Here is a 17,448-nt window from a genome sequence, read left to right as displayed (position 1 = left end):
AGTTTGTATTATTCTTTAACCTCCATCCAATAGCTAAGATAGTGTCAACAAGGCTTTAAGATAAGGAAAGACCCAGAATATCAACGGTTTAAGCCACAACAATGATGCTGATGTCCCCAATGTAAAGACTCCAGGAATTTCAACTGCCTGTCCCAGCTGAATCAATAATATACCCTTGAGACAATACAGCACAAAACACCTTTCTAGTCTGCCATGTCAAGTCAATGTTGGCTGCTTACATGAATAAAGACGGTGTAATACTAATCTATAAGAGTAAATCTTACGTTTTTGGTCCACAGGAATGCAGTTTCCTTTGACAGAAAGTGAAATGGTAAAGTAATGTGTGCTGGTGATACAAAAGTGTTACATTAAATTGACATTGTGCTTCTAGAACTGTTGGTTTGCAACCACATGATGCTGGTAAATAACAAACATGGTGTGTGCTGTCAGTCAGTGAATTAAAGTACAATTATCACATCTAACAACAGTCTTCCCCCTAATAAATGAACATGTTTAAACAATGGCATAGTTTATCATTAAGTAGGATATTTCAACCTACCTATAACCTGATAAATTAGAAATAAAACCTAAAAAATGGTATCTTCTCATTCAGTAGTAATTACTCTTCATAACATGGTGCCATTATTCATGACACACCTTCAAATTAGAATTGAAACTGAAGTGGGAATGGAGCTGACTATCACCGATAGTCATCATCACCAATGTGACCAATCATCACTGATTTCCAAAAAGAAACGTCACATTTGATACTGCTAACACTGTTGCTGTTTGTATTATCTGATACATTTGTATCTTCCTTCTCACGCCCATCTTTTTGGGCGTGAGCAGGAAGAAACAGTTACATTTCTCCCTCAATCCAATATAATCAAAACTGCATAACTATAGGAATATGGAATATTAGTGAAGCTACCATGTGACCCCTTATGGGGAGCTGTGGCATAGTCGTAACCTAATTATTGGTTATAATCAAATAAATTAAAATTCACCTCTGGCCAAATTCAGTGAGTCAGAGTACTTTGCTGTCCATTCTACACATTCTATTTCTCTGCTGCACTGACTGTACTCTGTCTGCATGCACATACAATAGGCCTCTGTGTGCAGGGCCCACGGAATGCTGTGAGATGGCAGGGCAGTGGGGATAGCTGCCTTGTGAGGATGGGGGGGGGTTGAGGAAGGGTGGGGAAGGTAGGAGGATGAAGGGGGGATGGAGGGAAGTGGAAGGGGTGGTGGTGACGGAAGGGGGAAGGTGTGTGGGGGGGGTGATCTTTCATGACTGTACGAGTGCACAGAGGCTCCAGGGGTCTAGAGGGTGTCTAGGTTTCAGCACAGTGACCGCTCAGGAGGGTTGGCTGTGGTTTTCTGTGCACACAGCACAGAGACAGAGGGGGGGGCCATCTGAGGAACTGGAGCAAAGGACAGAACCAACACAGCCTCTCTGTTAAATAAAGTTTAATAACGTCACATTTGATACTGCTAACACTGTTGCTGTTTGTATTATCTGATACATTTGTTGACTAACAATTGTCACGCATGTTGTATAAATAATAGAATAAGATTGTATATTCACCCACTTTAATGAATAAAATAGACATTCGCTCAATTTGAAATTGAAAAAGGAATTACAGAAACACATTTTTTATTTTATGAAACGACTCACCATTTGGTGGTCTTGGTACAGTTACGTTTCCTCTGAGAATATACTCCCTCCAGTGGATATTGGGTGAACTGAGTGTATAAAGCTCTGGTCAGTCCCCCTCTACGGGGGCCACCATGTTGACCACTGCTCAGAATACACTGCTGAGATACTTGAATTAGGAATTTCCTTTTTGCTCAACAAATTGTCTTATCGCCTTTACAGTGTTTTTACCATCATTATCATCATCATCATCATCATCACCACCACCACCACCACAGCGTGTCTTTTACTTCAGCTAGGCTTGATTCAATATATTGTGTGTGTGTGTGTATTTGTGTACATGTGTGTGTGGGGGTGTCGGTGTGTGTTTGTCTGTATACTGTGTCTGCAGTGCCAGGCCTATGCATCTGTATGTGTCACTATGGGAAGGAATGTGGTAAAGAGTCAATTTGGCAGACAGAGAATTCCATTGGTTCTGGGTTACACATTGGTTATAGACCAAGTCCTTTTATTTGAGAGGTGAATTTAATTATGTATCAGGCATTCAGCATTCTCTAATTATGTTACAGGCTCATTTCTCCTCCCCACTTCATTGCACTCTCTCTAGGATCAATATCCCATTATTTACAAACTTGTTATAAGTTGTAAGTAATATTATATTTGAAAGTTTGGGAAAACACAACTTTCTGATAACAGACATGATACAAAATGAACACAGCAGTCACTGTAAGACAATCTCCTAAAGGCAATACAACCATCTTTCTAGCCATATGTGGTGCGAGGTAAGACAAATGCTTTTCAGGTCCAAGTGGGTTAGAGGAGGGTAAAAAACAACAAATAAACTTGCACTGGCATTGGTAATCAGGCAAAGGATTGGTAAAACAAAACTGTGAGAACATCATTTTATGGCATAATATAATCTGATCTGAAAATCTCTCTCTTTTTGAAAGGCCATACCATGACTCAGATTTATATTGTGGACTACCAGTATGCATTTCACTACCACCCCAACTCATTTCAGCCACAGCATTACATTTGATCTCCAAAAGACTCAGACTGTCCAATGTGGTCTGTAAACCAGGGCTTTACTCAAACCTTCAGATTACTGAGCCTGAATCAAAGCACCAGGCCCGGTATGTTTCTTTTCCTGTGTGAGATGGGGAGGGGGGGAGAGGTTAAGTTTGTGCAGGAATGGAGGGTGGGGCAGGGGGGCTTTCTCACACAAGATGGAGGTTGAGGGGACAAAGCTGGCATTCATGGGATGAGGAATGGAAAACATTTTCTCCTGAAAACAGAGTAGCTGTAACCAGCATAGGTAAAGTAGAGGGGCCATGGGTTACGCTGCGGCCTTAATATAAGAAGCGCTGCATGCCTACCAAGGCTAAGGCTGTGAAAATATGAGGCCTAGTTTAATTGGCAATGGGGATGACATTTGGTCACTTCCAAAAGACCAAATCAGCAATCAATATCATACCATCTGCCAGGAGTGGGCCAGCAGACCCTGAATGGTTAACATCTGTACTGAAACCCATGTAACCTAATAGGGGTGTGTATACCAAGCGTTCATCTATTAGAATGGGTGGGGACCATTGGGATCCTAGACTGTCTTTATGATAACAATTCGTCTGAAAGAATTTAAATTACCTAGAGTGGAGCACCTCTTGGCATAGGCCTACTATGAGAAATGTCCATTACCTTATCCACTGACCATAATCCATGACCTTCTCTGTGACATGACACAGGTCAATAGTAAAATTATGTTATACTTTTGGAAGTAGCCTAATTTAAAACATGATATTGCATTCGATTGGATGAATTGGTCAAGTTTACCATAATCGTAATTGAAATACTAAAATCATTTATACAAGGAAGCCAATTACTATTACAAGAGAAAGTCCATCCCTATTCTCCTTTTGATGAAAAATTAGTAATTTTCTGAACCAAAAAAGGCTGATGGAGCGTATCAGTGCTGCTCTACTGGACACAAACACCGGCCACATGCAGGATAGTGGTACAGAGAACTGAAGTGTGAAGGTTGTGCAATCTTAATGGATACAAACTGAAAGACAACAGGAAGGCAGACCTCCCTCACTCTCATAAATGTGTAGGGAGTAGTCACTGGGCATCTGTGTGCGATAGACCCCGATATGTGCTTCCAGGCATACAATAGGCAAACAGACATAGGCTACAGTATCTGTGGCACTCTGGCCTGAGTGTAGTCCCTGGAGTCACTATGCCATCTACAGGCAGAGAGTATGTTTCGGTTTAAAGTGACTGTTTTATAAAGCCATGTGGTGTCGCTACAACAGATGCCTAGGCTTTTGGGATTGTCATGAGTCACCTTTTCAACCCTTTTGCGAAACCGTGATCGTTTGTAAAGTTTATGTATTTAAGAGTTCATATTAAACGCATTTGGTTAATATGGTACATCAATAACTGGTTTTGACTCAAGAGTCATAAAAAATCAGCAACGCGAAAGGAACATTGTTTAGCTAAATCCAGTAAGATTGCGTAGTTTCTGGACGTGGTTATGGCAAAAACATTTGGAACATATGCACATGCTACTGGACACCCGTGGTGTCTAATTTTGTAAGCGAAATCGTACCTGACGTTATCGTAAATCCAGCATCACCGTCTAGATTTTTACGGTCACAATTCACTTGTCATTGGTCACTGGGCCACGTTATCTGTCTGAACTTCTGCTGTCACAGCCCCACCCCCAGCGCGACAGACATATCCTCGCCAGAGCGTGCATGCGTGGTAGCTAGCGGAGAAATCTCTGGAGAGCGGCACACGAGAACTCAAAATACTCAAACTTAAATAACTTTAACGTTAAAAGTTATTTAACGTTCATTGTTTGAGTCGCGGCTATTGTTTTTAAAATGCACTGCCTAAAACGTCTACGAACGAGTAATTCTGGAGTTTTACAACTGCTTAAATATGTGGTTAATTCATCGCGAGTTGGTGGTGACAGCAAAGTCATATTCAGGAAGGAACAGCCTGTCCAGCTGTTCTGTGTGAGTGCAGCATCACACATACAGCAGCCTTTCCATAGTCAAACTGAGTTGGATCAAGCTGTTTTGGACATGGACCATGGAGACTTAAGGTAGATCTAAACGTTACACTTTGAGTAATACCATTGGTTTTCGTTTTCAGTTATTAGCATGGTATTTTTGAGTGAATAAGATGCCATAGTAAGAATTTGAAGTGTGGGTATAGGCTACAGTGTATGTAGCCAAACCCCTTCTTAGTGCTTTGGCTGAACATAGGGGGAAAACAGGCAATGTTTGCTCTCAGTTGATATCCACATGTAGCCTTTATTGCAGCATTATTAATAATGCCTTCCTCCCTGTGATGATGGCAAGTAGCCCATGTGTCTAAGTATTCCTAAATACACTTGTGATAATTGAACAGTAGAAGTGTGACATGGTGTAAAAAATGCAGTTTTGTCCATGTTTGAAGGAACAAGCTGGTGTCTGGACTAGAGGACCTGCTCTTCTACACCATCACTGAGGGCAAAGAAATGATCCCTGTCTCCAAGTTCATCTCTGTAAGTTACCAGTAAATCCTCCACACAACCCAACAGGAGCCTACATATCTACAATACCTTTCCATTGATACTATCGACAGTGTATATAGTATGCTGTCATGACGTACTTAAGGTGTAAACAAAATACAGTACTGGACCAAAACACATTCTAATTCCTAAAAGGACCTTTGACTGAGCTAAATCCAAACTAAGGGGTGTAATAGGAGATGAGTCAGGAATTTCTCACACCGTGTCACCAGCTGAGAAGAAGCTCAGGTTAGTGTGAAGGAAATGTAACAAACTAATAGGAGATAAGGATATGGATACGCTAGGAGTAGTAACTGTTAATGACGGGGTACTGTATATAAATCCTTGCTAACCCATGGAGGATTGTTGAGTCTTAATGAATCATAGTTTATAGTGATAACTGCCCTCACAGTGTTTAAGATGTACAGTCGGCCTGTGCTGTACTTGTGAATGGCTGCTGAGGTGTACTCAGCACAACTCAGCAGTACCTATGGTAAACAAACTTACAAAGACCTTACCTAATATTCTTTAAGAACCAAATACCCTTATATTTGACCTCAGCCACAGTCTGAGGAACATTATGTTAAGCATCACATCACCAGAGAATGGGCAGTGGAGACTCGGTTCTTTTTACGCCCTAAATTCGCACCTTCTATTCCCTGCCGGGGGCCGGTCATATGCATACTCAAATGAAAGGAACAGAGGTCTAATAAAAGACTGGGTAGAGTTGGTATATGCTAAGATATTTGACAGAGCAATGACTAAAACTTGTCACACCCTCTTTGAGTTTCAGCTTTGCATACACGTTTGCAAACACGTGTACATACACAGTTTTTCTTCCTAGCAGTGCTGGGAAGAAAAACTGCATCACTGACTGATTTACAAAACCAGTTTGACTTGTGTGTTGTCTTACTCAATCAACATCTGACAATAACAAGAGTGTGCAGTGGCCCTGCCTTGGACTTGCATTGGCTGTGTACTCTTAGAACTTGTTTGAAATAACCAGGAGCAGGAAGCTTCCATGAGGAAGGTCTGTATAGGGTCTAGTGGCCCAGAAATAGACACAGGGTTCATAGCTACTGGTTTGTCTTGATGGTGACTTGTTGTAGGAGATAGACCCCAGTACAGGTACTCCTTTCTATGTGGGGTCGTTTCAGGTCTGGTTGTGGAGTTTTGGAAGCCTTTTAGATATCAATGGTGACAAACACAGACAAATAGGATGCCTGTTGTCTGATGTCTTCCTTTTTTATTTTCCTCTATATTTAAGATCTATAATACAGATTTTTTGTCAAGGAAAGAAAATTACTGTCTGCAATCCACATAACATATATATTCCATATCCTATAATCTCTCTTCATCTCCATCTGTTCCCCCTCTGCAGGCGCTGAAGAGTACAGGTTTGTTGACATCCGACCCTCGGCTGCGTGACTGCATGGTACAGCTACGCAAGACCACGCGTGACTCCAGCGGACCTGTCATGATGGACCAGGAGTTATTTAGGAAGTAAGAACTGGGTTTACTTCTACAAATAACACAATGGATTTCTTTTTACACAAAATTATGCAAGGATTTTACCCCCCTACTACTACTGCCCCCCCCCCCACTCCTGCATATACCCCTGCATACTTAATCACGGGGTGTATACAGTCTGTGGTGTCGATGATGAGGTTACTCAAGTGAAACATGGACTGACAGTGTCGGTAGTTTTATAGCTAACAGCTGTCCAAGACCAACACGCACATACAGCACACAAACACACATACATGCACACAAACACACATACATGCACATAAACACACATACAGCACACAAACACACATACAGCACACAAACATACATGCACACAAACACACATACATGCACACAAACACACATACAGCACACAAACACACATACAGCACACAAACACATACATGCACACAAACACACATACATGCACACATACACACATACATGCACACAAACACACATACAACACACATACATGCACACAAACACACATACATGCACACATACACACACATACATGCACACAAACACACTGGCAGGCAAGCAGCATTAGAGTTCTGGAGTTGTTGGCACAGAGAATGACATCTGCGCATGGCTGAAGTCTCGAGGGGAGCTAATAAAAGGGCAGCATTCTGTGTGAACTCCAGACGGTGCCAGTTGTATTAGAGGCTTCAGCTTATCAGAGAGCTCAGAGGGGATCCACACTGCTCTCCAAACACTGTTACTGCCTAAGTGGCTAAGTTAACTTAACGAAAGCAGTGGCGATTCATACTCTGACCTGGCACAATTGGGTCACTGATTCCCAAGTATATCGTGTGTTATATTATGTATCATGCTAGCCTGTATGTAACTTAAAACATAACAATGGAAATTGTGTGATGCAAAATTGTCATCCCCTGAAATAATGTATATGGCCACTTTCTTGGAACTTCTAGAGATTCCCATTTTTAAAGGAGTGCTCTGTATGAATAATGCGATGCCTCCGTTCTCCTCTGTGCGAGTGCTGTATTAGCAAGGGCTATGGGTCGGAAATTTCAGCTCAGCTCTGGAATGACAGAATGGGAATGCCATTCTCTGAGATCACACCACAGCTTACTAAACATAGCAATTGTTTACCTAATGATGAAGACAGGTGGGATTACGAAAACCAAATCCCATTGGATGGCTATTTGTGTTGTTAATTGGGTAGCTGTTGGAGTGCAGTTTTACACAATCAAATTTCATAATAGGTTTACGACTGCTAGCATATAGTGGGTCAAATGATTCAAAATGCCTCCACCGTTTCTATTATTATCTACTACATGTGTGTTTCAGGTGTGTTGGCAATAACATCATCCTACTGACGCAGGCCTTCAGGAGAAAGTTTATCATCCCAGACTTTGAGGAGTTTGTATCTCACATTAACCAGCTGTACTACAGCGCCCAGCAGCAGGAAGGGGGGCAGGTGAATACGACTTCACATCTGGATGCCCTCACACACACACACACACACACACCAACATACACCAACTTGCACATTGAGTATAATGAAGAGCCGCTTCCCCCTCATGGACCACACTGCTCTGAATTGATTGTGCAGGTAGCAGATTACATTCCTCAACTGGCCAAGTTCAGTCCTGATCTGTGGGGAGTGTCTCTATGCACCGTGGATGGCCAGAGGTAAGGTCACAGCATTACTACGGCCTGTGTGGGGATGTGTTTGTCCCCCTGAAGTTTGTCTAAGATCAACCCTGTTCAAGTCATCTCCCCTCCCACCCTCATGTTCTGTGCTTCTGTACTGCAGACATTCAGTGGGTGACACCAAGGTTCCATTCTGTCTGCAGTCATGCGTGAAGCCCCTGGAGTATGCCATTGCTGTGCACGAGGCTGGCACTGAGCATGTTCACCGCTACGTGGGCAAAGAGCCCAGCGGACTCAAGTTTAACAAACTGTCACTGGATGAGGAAGGTGAGAGAGACTTCCCATGGACTGCTCTCATAAACATACAGTATATCCGGGTCGGTCTTCTTTTATTAAAGAATGTAACCAGCGAAGCATGTCATCAGTTCTTACTGGAGGTAGAAACAAAATGCAGAATGGAATGTTCTGGCTGTGACAGAATGATTAATGTATTTTGCACAAAGGGCACTATAGTTTACATAATTATATAACACATAAAAGCCTACCTGTCTACACATAGCAGTTTGAGAAATAATGACATCATCAGCTAATTGATCAATAACTGCCACACAGTCCTTTAAGATACAGAACAGAGTAAAGAACAAGAACAGGACAGGAGATTGTTAGACAGGCATCTTATCTCGTCAGCCTTCCTCCTAGATTATTACACTGCTGGAAACGTTTATATACTGTGTTCACCTCTACTATGCTTGAACCATTTATATCTGAGTCTATACTATGCTGGAAAGATTGACATATTCTTCTCTACTATGCTCCAAACTTATGATACTGAAGATATCCTTGTAGACATGCAGATGTTCACTATATTCATTCAGCTGTTTTTTTGGTGCTGTATCCTGGTTTATAGCTGTGTCTGGAGTGCACTGCAGTAACAACATCCTTTGGTTCCTTTGGCAGATAAACCACACAACCCCATGGTGAATGCTGGAGCTATAGTCATAAGCTCTCTCCTGAAGGTAAGGATGGGCTACAGGGTCACACATGGTGTCAAATCACCATGTGTCAAATCCTTATCTACTAACTAAAGCATCTTACAAGTCATGAGCACACCTGCGGCTGTAAATGCAGGTATTGCACAGAGTTGATGATTAGATTTCCATTTAGGAAATCCACACTTCCATCTGAAGTACAAAGTCGGAAGCTCCCGTAACCTCCCACCACACCTTATCACCAGACGTTGGACAATTGACCCAATATCGTGATGTATTCTGACCTGAAACAGAATTACTGTACCTTATCACTAGCTAAGCCTTTATCATACAGAATTGGCCTTATTCCAACATCAACAGAGGGAGGGAGGGAGGGAGGGAGGGAGGGAGGGAGGGAGGGAGGGAGGGAGGGAGGGAGGGAGGGAGGGAGGGAGGGAGGGAGGGAGGGAGGGAGGGAGGGAGGGGAGAGAGGGGAGAGAGGGGAGAGAGGGGAGAGAGGGGAGAGAGGGGAGAGATGGGGATCAGACCTGCATGGTCATGTGGGTTGTTTATCTAGAGTTTTTGTTCCACTGGTGGCCTGTCCTCTGCAGCTGACTCCAGACAGATAGGTCTTATCCCCTATGTCACACTCCATGTGGGAGGAGTGTTATGAGGGGTGTGTTTAGTTTAGCCAATAAGATGATCTAGAATAGAAGGTGTGTGTTTATGTTTGCGTGTGTGTTTATGCGAGCTTGTTTTGTATGTATACTCTCTTTAAGTCAGCTGAGTGGAGAGGTTTACTGTATACCTGTTTTTGAATACTGCCAGAAACTTGACATATCATGATTATAAACTGAGAAAAGTGTTTACAAATGCCTCTCTTGAGAACGTCATCTGAACAACCATCAACAAAACATATAGGCTCAACCACAACAGTAATATTTAAGTTAACTTTTGACCTTTTAGAGAAGAGACACCCAGAACAGTACAGGAAGTACCTACCCTTTTTGGTGTCTTAACGACTTGGCGATGATCTTTCCCTGGACCCTGAAATTCAATCAGGGTAATAATCTTCCCAGGGATGGAACCCCATGTCACCGGCTCAACATTACCAGCACATGGACACTCCAGACTCTCCATGTCTAGTCATACCCAGATGTCCCCACTACTATGTCTGACTGAACTTCATGTCTATCCCAAAGTCACTCTATACTGAAGGGACTGAAATCGGAATCTATGCAGAATCTGTCAGTAAAAAGAATACATGAATATTATTTAACTCTTGTTTCCTTCTTTTGCAGCCTGGTGCAAATACGGCTGAGAAGTTTGACTATGTGAGTACGGTACATCTGATAGTCATCTGATAGTCTTTTAATAAAAGTTACTGAAATCCAAATACCAAGTATTCTACATGTTTCACACAAATGACCTTGGCTTGCAGGTCATGGAATTCTTAAAAAGAATGGCTGGTTCTGAGTATGTGGGCTTCAGCAATGCCACGTGAGTCACCTACTGCAGTTATGGACAACATCATAGTACATACTTGTGAAATACCGTACTGTATGTCTTCTTATGTATACTTTTCCCTGACAGATTTCAGTCAGAGAAGGAGACTGGTGACCGAAATTTTGCAATCGGTTATTACCTTAAGGAGAAAAAGGTGAGTGAGAAATGTATCTTAGTTTTTAGGTTAAATCGAACAAACAATAAAAATCAGTCATTGTTAAACAGTCATTTGATTTTTCTACTTTGAAACTAAGACTGTCCTTTCCCTCCCTGTGCCTCCAGTGCTTTCCTAACAATGTAGAAATGATTGCAGCCCTTGATTTCTACTTCCAGGTAAAGCTTAGTTTCGTACTTCTTTTTTTTTGCCTATAGGAATTTAAGTTTCTCTCTGGGTTTAAAGTCTTAGTTGGGTTTTTCAGAAGGAGTTTGTTGACAAAACATGGTTGTTGTCTCTCTCCCCTCCCTCCTTTCCTAGCTCTGCTCCATTGAGGTGACATGTGAGTCATCCAGCGTCATGGCCGCCACCCTGGCAAACGGTGGAATCTGTCCAATCACAGGGGACCGTGTTCTGAGCGCTGAGGCTGTGCGCAACACCCTCAGTCTCATGCACTCCTGTGGAATGTACGACTTCTCTGGCCAGTTCGCCTTCCATGTGAGTCACAAATAGACAAGAGTATCACTCATGCATACAGAGTCATATAGCAGGCTTTGCCTACTACAATAAGTATCAAACTATTAGTATCAAACTATTTCTATTTTCATATTCTTAGGTGGGTTTGCCGGCCAAATCTGGCGTGTCAGGGGCAGTGCTGCTGGTGGTTCCCAACGTTATGGGAATGATTTGTTGGTCTCCACCTTTAGATAAAGTCGGAAATAGCGTTCGAGGCATTCATTTCTGCCAAGTATGAAGTACATTTTTTTTTTACATACACGACACCTCAGAAATATGGGATGATAACATCATTTTGTTTTGAACTTGCCCTGTGTTTAGGAACTGGTGTCCCTCTTCAACTTCCACAACTATGACAACCTGAGACACTTTGCAAAGAAGCTGGACCCTCGACGACAGTCAGATGATGATCGGGTAAGGGAGACAGAACAAGCTACACCTTAGCTGCTGTCTTTTCAGCCACAGCCTATTGTACACCAGAATGCTACTGACCTCGATTACATCTTTATGTAAATGTCTGTCCTGTGCTTCATCAGAACAAGTCTGTGGTGAATCTGATGTTTGCTGCCTACAGTGGAGACGTCTCTGCCCTGAGGAGGTAACGCATCAGACACACATTAGAAGTTAGATGTTCAGTAGAATTTGTGTGACATTTACATCTCACTTCTTCAATGTGCAGACTACTTTTACTAGTCTATTTACTAATTATAATTTTTTACAAAGTAAAAAAAAAAGTATTATTTTTGCCTTAAGTCAGTTGGCCATTATTCATTTTAATTAACCTTTCAGTGAACTATCCTCTCTCTCTCTCTTTTTCTCTCTCTTTTTCGCTCTCTCTCTGTGTTTCTCTCTCTTTCTCTCTCTCTGTTTCTCTCCCTCCCTAAGATTTGCCCTCTCTGCAGCCAACATGGAAGAGAGGGACTATGACTCTCGCACAGCTCTGCATGTAGCTGCAGCTGAAGGTGACTTTCAAAATATTTTTGATTTAGAATAGATTTATACATTAACCACAATAAGTAATGAAAGAAAGAAAAGTCAACTTTCTCACTTATTTCTCACAAATTCATTGCATTGTATTAATGCATTTGTTTCACTGTTTGTTTAGGTCATGTTGAAGCAGTGATCTTTTTAACTGAGACTTGTAAGGTAAACCCCCATGTCAAGGACAGGTAGGTGTCAGCTAATCTACTCACTCTAAAATCGAATCACTCTAAAAACATACTCCTCACTCAGTCCAAAAATCCTGATTTCCTCATCCCATCTAATCTTCTGATAGGTGGGGAAACAGCCCCATAGATGATGCCATTCAGTTTGGCCGGGATAATGTGGTGGCAGTCCTGCAGGAGTACCAGCGCATGTACCCACGCAGCCTGCCCCAGGCAGACTCTGAAGACCAGGCCAAACCACTGCTGTTGGACACACTGAAAGTTGTGGTTTGAGAAAGATAATACATGCGTGTACAGATTGATTGTATTGAATATATGAGGTCTTATGCACAGAGAGCCGTGAGAAGGGTTTAGTTGATTGTATGTTATCAGGTAACACATGTACTGTATGTCGAACTGTTAAGGTCCTCATAAGGCTGCACCTTGAGGGACCTAACATAAATAGGGAACGTATCCCTTTTGCTGCACATACAAGAAATGGTTGAAGAATGCCAAATACCAACATAGCACTGCATAAGATTAAGGCTGTGACAGGTGGTCGGCTGCTAGTCAGGAAGAACATGGTTTAGGCTATGGTAACTTCACCCAACCCTGGGTGGTCAGTTTTATTTATTAGTACATAAAGCTCAAAGCTTGTAAGATGAAATGCCACTGTGATGCATATTTTCTGTATATATGGTTTGTGTTTTATTTTTGTAATTTTAAAACAAATCTAAGCCAATGCTTAAATTAATCAGAGACAATCATTTTATTTGTCTTATTTTACACCACCAGTGCACCCAGAAACAACATTCAGGCTGTAAGTACTACTGCACAGTAGTTACAAATAAAGATAGAGAAATCAGGTATCACCACTATATTTCCATATGAATCTACCTCAACTGGAAATACTTAACTCACTTTTGAGTTTCTTAAGCTCAATCGACAGACTCAGAGTATTTTTCAGGAAACTATTCAAAGGTTTGAGAAATGGCACAACTTTGTCTAGTCTTTGGTGTGAATATATTTGTACATGAATTGGTTTTGATTGATTTGTTTATTACTGTGACACATTACGCCCAGTATATGTTGACGCACAGCAAGTACAGAGGGCAAAATAAGATGTGATACAAATCTTTATTTAACACGTGACAACTGAGGAGTATATTCAGACAATTTATATCCAGTTTTGAAGCAAGTTTGTCAGTTAAATGTGCCTTGTTTATTCACATTTTAAATCAAAGATATTGAGATGCTTTCTTACACGTTGCTTCAAAGCCCTTTTAACTCAACTTTGGCTCTTGTGCTGATGTTCTTATTCCTCAGGTTCAACTGTGAGTGAGCTTGAACTCCTTAATGTGAAATGTGTTGTTATATTATATTGTAAATAAACGAAGTTAAACATGATTTTTGTCATAGTAGTTTTGTCAGAGATAGAGACAAATAGAGAGGTTTGAAGATATTTCATATGAAAGCTAAACTTTAAACTAATAACATGAGTTTTTAGTTAAATTCTAGTTTGAAAAGAAAATGCAGAAAGTCAAACCTGAAAGTAAATGAATGGCAATATCCCCTTCACCAATGCAGATTTCTCAAAATACAGTATTAATTACATATTGACGGCAATAATTTGTTACACTACAAAGATAATAAGGTCAGAAATCTTACGGTTAAATACAAAACAGCTGCTGTGACCCATGAGGTTGTGATGTCTGAGGTATGAGAACTGACATCATGGACTTATACACTTCCCTGTAACCGTGCAGCCTAAAGCAGATGGAAAATGTCTGTTCTGGCCATTGAAGGAAAAACAATGCTTTTCAGGATTGACATGAGACATTGTCAAGGGGTTGAAAGGTTACCTAACTCAATAGTTCCCTTATTACATGGCCATTGCCACACTCCCCTCCCCAGTCCCACTACCAGAGTTCCTTTTGCATCATTTCAAGCCCTGAGGCTCCTCAATGCCAGAGTGGGTGAGCAGCTCTCCATCCCACAGAGCAAAGGCTGGGCAGAGAGGACCCCTGAACTTGGCCTTGATGGTGTAAATGACCTGAGGTTTCTGGATGTCCACAAGGCCCAGCACACCAGCCTCGTAGTCCAACAGGATGCCCACACGTTCAGGCTTACCTACCAGAGGGACAGGTACCATCTTATTGGTGGTCATGGCAAACCACTTGCGCTGGACATAACCAAACACCCAGGAGGAGCTGTCAGAGCCCACGCAGTCGTCTCGAGACATCAATGCCTCAGCCACGCCCAGTCGGAACTCCTGGGACTTCTTAACAGTCACCTCCCAGTAATGGCGTCCATTCGTGATCTCTTCATCCCCAAACACCACCGCCCACTCCCGGAAGCGCTCCTGGTTATGCTGGACACGACTGGCATGCAGGCCCAGGATGCGGTAGATAACACCTGTGTCTTTCTTGAAGAGGTCCAGACTGCTATGTGCAGTCCTTTCATCCAGCTTGAAATGGACGTCTATGAGGAAGAAAGGAAAGAAAAGTTACAATACCATTGTTTGCCATTAGCCTTTCCCTGCATTTTATCATTATGCTACCAATACAGAGTGGTACAAAATTAAGAAATACACGGACAAATTAATCTTCTACATATGTCATGTAGAAAATTGAAGTTCAATTTGAACAGCATTGCACGCAGGCTGAGTAGCACTACCACAACAATGTCATATGAGCAAGCGATTCTTCACGGAATCATGTATGGTTTGGATGTTAACAGTCCCTTAAGGACATACGTTACCAAGTTGGCAAACAGAACAAGACCATAGCATTATACATACAAGATTATTAAGATATATTCAGATCTAGGTATCTTAAGTTCGTTGCGCGAGGTAACAATAGTTTTTTTCTCTAGGGGGGGGGGGGGGGGGGGGGGGGGGGGGGGGGGGGGGGGTCTACTGACTGACTTCTAGTAGCTACAGTGTGAGCTGAAAATATGTCAAAGGGCGATACAAAACCATAGCCGATCGAGTTTGCTATACTGGATATTTGTTTAGGGCGATATGATTGGACTCACTATTCCTGGTCGCTGTAGTGATATACAATCTTCTTGCTGGTAGGAGTGACCCATGCTTTCTGAGAGCCGGAGTGTTGACAGTTCGAACTGCCAACCCACGAAACCATGCCAGGCCGAGGGGGATCGCCATCTTTGTTCACATGTTTGTTTTCTTCTCGACAAACATGTGAATCATTTCTTCATGAATCAGTGATCCTTACATAATGGCGCCATCTACAGGTATGGAGACATCCCTTTGCGTTATTTTTTCTTTTTTTTTCTTCTTTTTTTACCAATATTTGTCAATCAGGACCTTGGAGAGTCCCAATGGTTCACCAGTATTTTACTTTGGACCGTTGTCCATGGTCCTGCATTATCACCCTGTCCAGACAGATTCTAGTTTTTCTTCTAGTTTTCATACATAGAAGATAGTTAAATGTAGGCTACCTGTTACCTATTCTCTATCGACAATCCATCCCACCATAAGAATGCATAACTGTGTGTATGAAATCCTTTAATATTGTTCCAAGAAAGTTACTGTAGGCTTTCATTTAGTCGAGAATTTTATCTCGTATTGCTATAAACACGCGGTGCCTTAATCCATGGATTGAGACCATAAGTGTTGGCAAATGGGTCCTACATAGATCACTGGTGTCAAGTGAAAACTGCTTACTCCCAACTCGAACACTCATGAATCTGTAATGCCATAATAAATATATTGTTGTAGTAGTAGAGCCGGAATTACTCCCACTGTACATAACAACATTTATTTTTTACGTAAATATTTTATTGGGATTTGCACCTCCTTTGCTCCTTCATGAATGTTCTACAATACACCCACATTTGATCTCACTTTTTCTTCCAGTCAGGTTAGTGCCAACCACATCGATCATGGCATTTTGGCATGATACTCTTAGCACATGTGTAGATGCAGCCTACACCCGAGCTGTTTCCTCTTGAATTTAGATTCCAGGTGTGGAATGCCTTGCTGTGCTACAGCAGTTTGTAATGTACTCTCTCTCTCTCTTTTTTTCTCTCTCTCTCTCTTGCTCTCTCTCTCTCTCTCTAGCTCTCTCTCTCTCTCTCTCTAGCTCTCTCCCTCTCCCCCCCCCCCCCCCCCCCCCCCCCCCCACACACACACATACACATTTTCTCAATTTAATATGGAGATGGGGGAATCCATAGGGAGTGTGGGCTGATAACGAAAGGGAAGTTCATTCAACGGAATGCCGTGTGGATGTATGGTAATCTTCCATGCACTCTGCTGCGAAGTCTCTCTTTTAAACAGCCTGCAGCGACACACTCAAGAGACTGTCCAATCCAACGACCTATTGCCCGGTCGCAAGAACAATCCACTCGTTCGGACATTCGCAGACTGAAGATGTGAAGTGATAGGCTCTGTATTTAAGCGCACGAAGGGGAAACGGATTAACTCATGATCAAATGACATATACCAAGACGGACAACATTGTATTGTATCAATCTTTATTAATAATGGGATCTTAAGGAAAAGGATGGACACCTTGGAAACTCATACTATTGAATGTTTTTATTTTGACAGGCGTTTAGAACGATTTTTATGTTTGCTTGCTTGCTTTCCATGAGAGAGAGCTTGTTTGCATCCCGGCTGGTAACCACGCGACAACAAAACGCGGGGTCTCCATATGCTCTTGTGGTCATAGTTGTAAAGAGACAGTCTGTTACTTGTTAATGAATTGCCTTGCAGATGCCACAGGTGCAGGAGAAATATTCTATAGACTGAAATCAAATTTTTAGGGTAATTCGGCAACAGTAAATATGTA

General features: G+C 42.0%; 2 protein-coding genes across 4 annotated transcripts; one reads left to right on the top strand and one right to left on the bottom strand.

Annotated features, from left to right (window-relative positions):
- The first annotated feature begins 4,410 nt into the window (after window positions 1-4,410).
- LOC124481095 (glutaminase kidney isoform, mitochondrial-like) lies at window positions 4,411-14,038 on the top strand. 3 transcript variants are annotated; one of them, XM_047040868.1, is made up of 18 exons: window positions 4,411-4,763; window positions 5,120-5,207; window positions 6,595-6,716; window positions 8,037-8,166; window positions 8,302-8,381; window positions 8,506-8,669; window positions 9,300-9,358; window positions 10,612-10,644; window positions 10,752-10,810; window positions 10,904-10,970; window positions 11,099-11,149; window positions 11,292-11,468; window positions 11,587-11,718; window positions 11,808-11,900; window positions 12,023-12,084; window positions 12,372-12,448; window positions 12,592-12,655; window positions 12,763-14,038. In XM_047040868.1, exons 1-18 carry the CDS (start codon window positions 4,540-4,542, stop codon window positions 12,923-12,925), a joined length of 1,845 nt encoding a protein of 614 aa, XP_046896824.1. In that variant the 5' UTR covers window positions 4,411-4,539; the 3' UTR covers window positions 12,926-14,038. The 3 variants fall into 3 exon arrangements, with proteins under 3 accessions (XP_046896824.1, XP_046896825.1, XP_046896826.1); XM_047040869.1 differs by lacking the exons at window positions 4,411-4,763; window positions 5,120-5,207 and adding an exon at window positions 6,154-6,243; XM_047040870.1 differs by lacking the exons at window positions 4,411-4,763; window positions 5,120-5,207; window positions 6,595-6,716 and having other exon boundaries at window positions 8,075-8,166; window positions 8,546-8,669.
- A 492-nt stretch (window positions 14,039-14,530) lies between these two features.
- spryd4 (SPRY domain containing 4) lies at window positions 14,531-15,834 on the bottom strand. The gene is made up of 2 exons (XM_047040872.1): window positions 15,668-15,834; window positions 14,531-15,112 (listed from the first exon to the last, which is right to left on the bottom strand). Exons 1-2 carry the CDS (start codon window positions 15,795-15,797, stop codon window positions 14,571-14,573), a joined length of 672 nt encoding a protein of 223 aa, XP_046896828.1. The 5' UTR covers window positions 15,798-15,834; the 3' UTR covers window positions 14,531-14,570.
- Window positions 15,835-17,448: the final 1,614 nt, after the last annotated feature.

This window comes from Hypomesus transpacificus, chromosome 18 (assembly GCF_021917145.1).
Source record: "Hypomesus transpacificus isolate Combined female chromosome 18, fHypTra1, whole genome shotgun sequence".
In the NCBI taxonomy this organism is placed as follows: Eukaryota; Metazoa; Chordata; class Actinopteri; order Osmeriformes; family Osmeridae; genus Hypomesus; species Hypomesus transpacificus.
This window is presented reverse-complemented; position numbering and strand designations above follow the sequence as displayed.

Coding starts and splice junctions, on each gene's coding strand:
- LOC124481095 (XM_047040868.1), top strand. CDS start 4,540: ATGCACTGCCTAAAACGTCTACGAACGAGTAATTCTGGAGTTTTACAA. Junction 4,764..5,119: donor ATGGACCATGGAGACTTAAG/GTAGATCTAAAC, acceptor CCATGTTTGAAG/GAACAAGCTGGTGTCTGGAC. Junction 10,811..10,903: donor GTGGGCTTCAGCAATGCCAC/GTGAGTCACCTA, acceptor TTTCCCTGACAG/ATTTCAGTCAGAGAAGGAGA.
- spryd4 (XM_047040872.1), bottom strand. CDS start 15,797: ATGGCGATCCCCCTCGGCCTGGCATGGTTTCGTGGGTTGGCAGTTCGA. Junction 15,113..15,667: donor CACTACAGCGACCAGGAATA/GTGAGTCCAATC, acceptor TCTTCCTCATAG/ACGTCCATTTCAAGCTGGAT.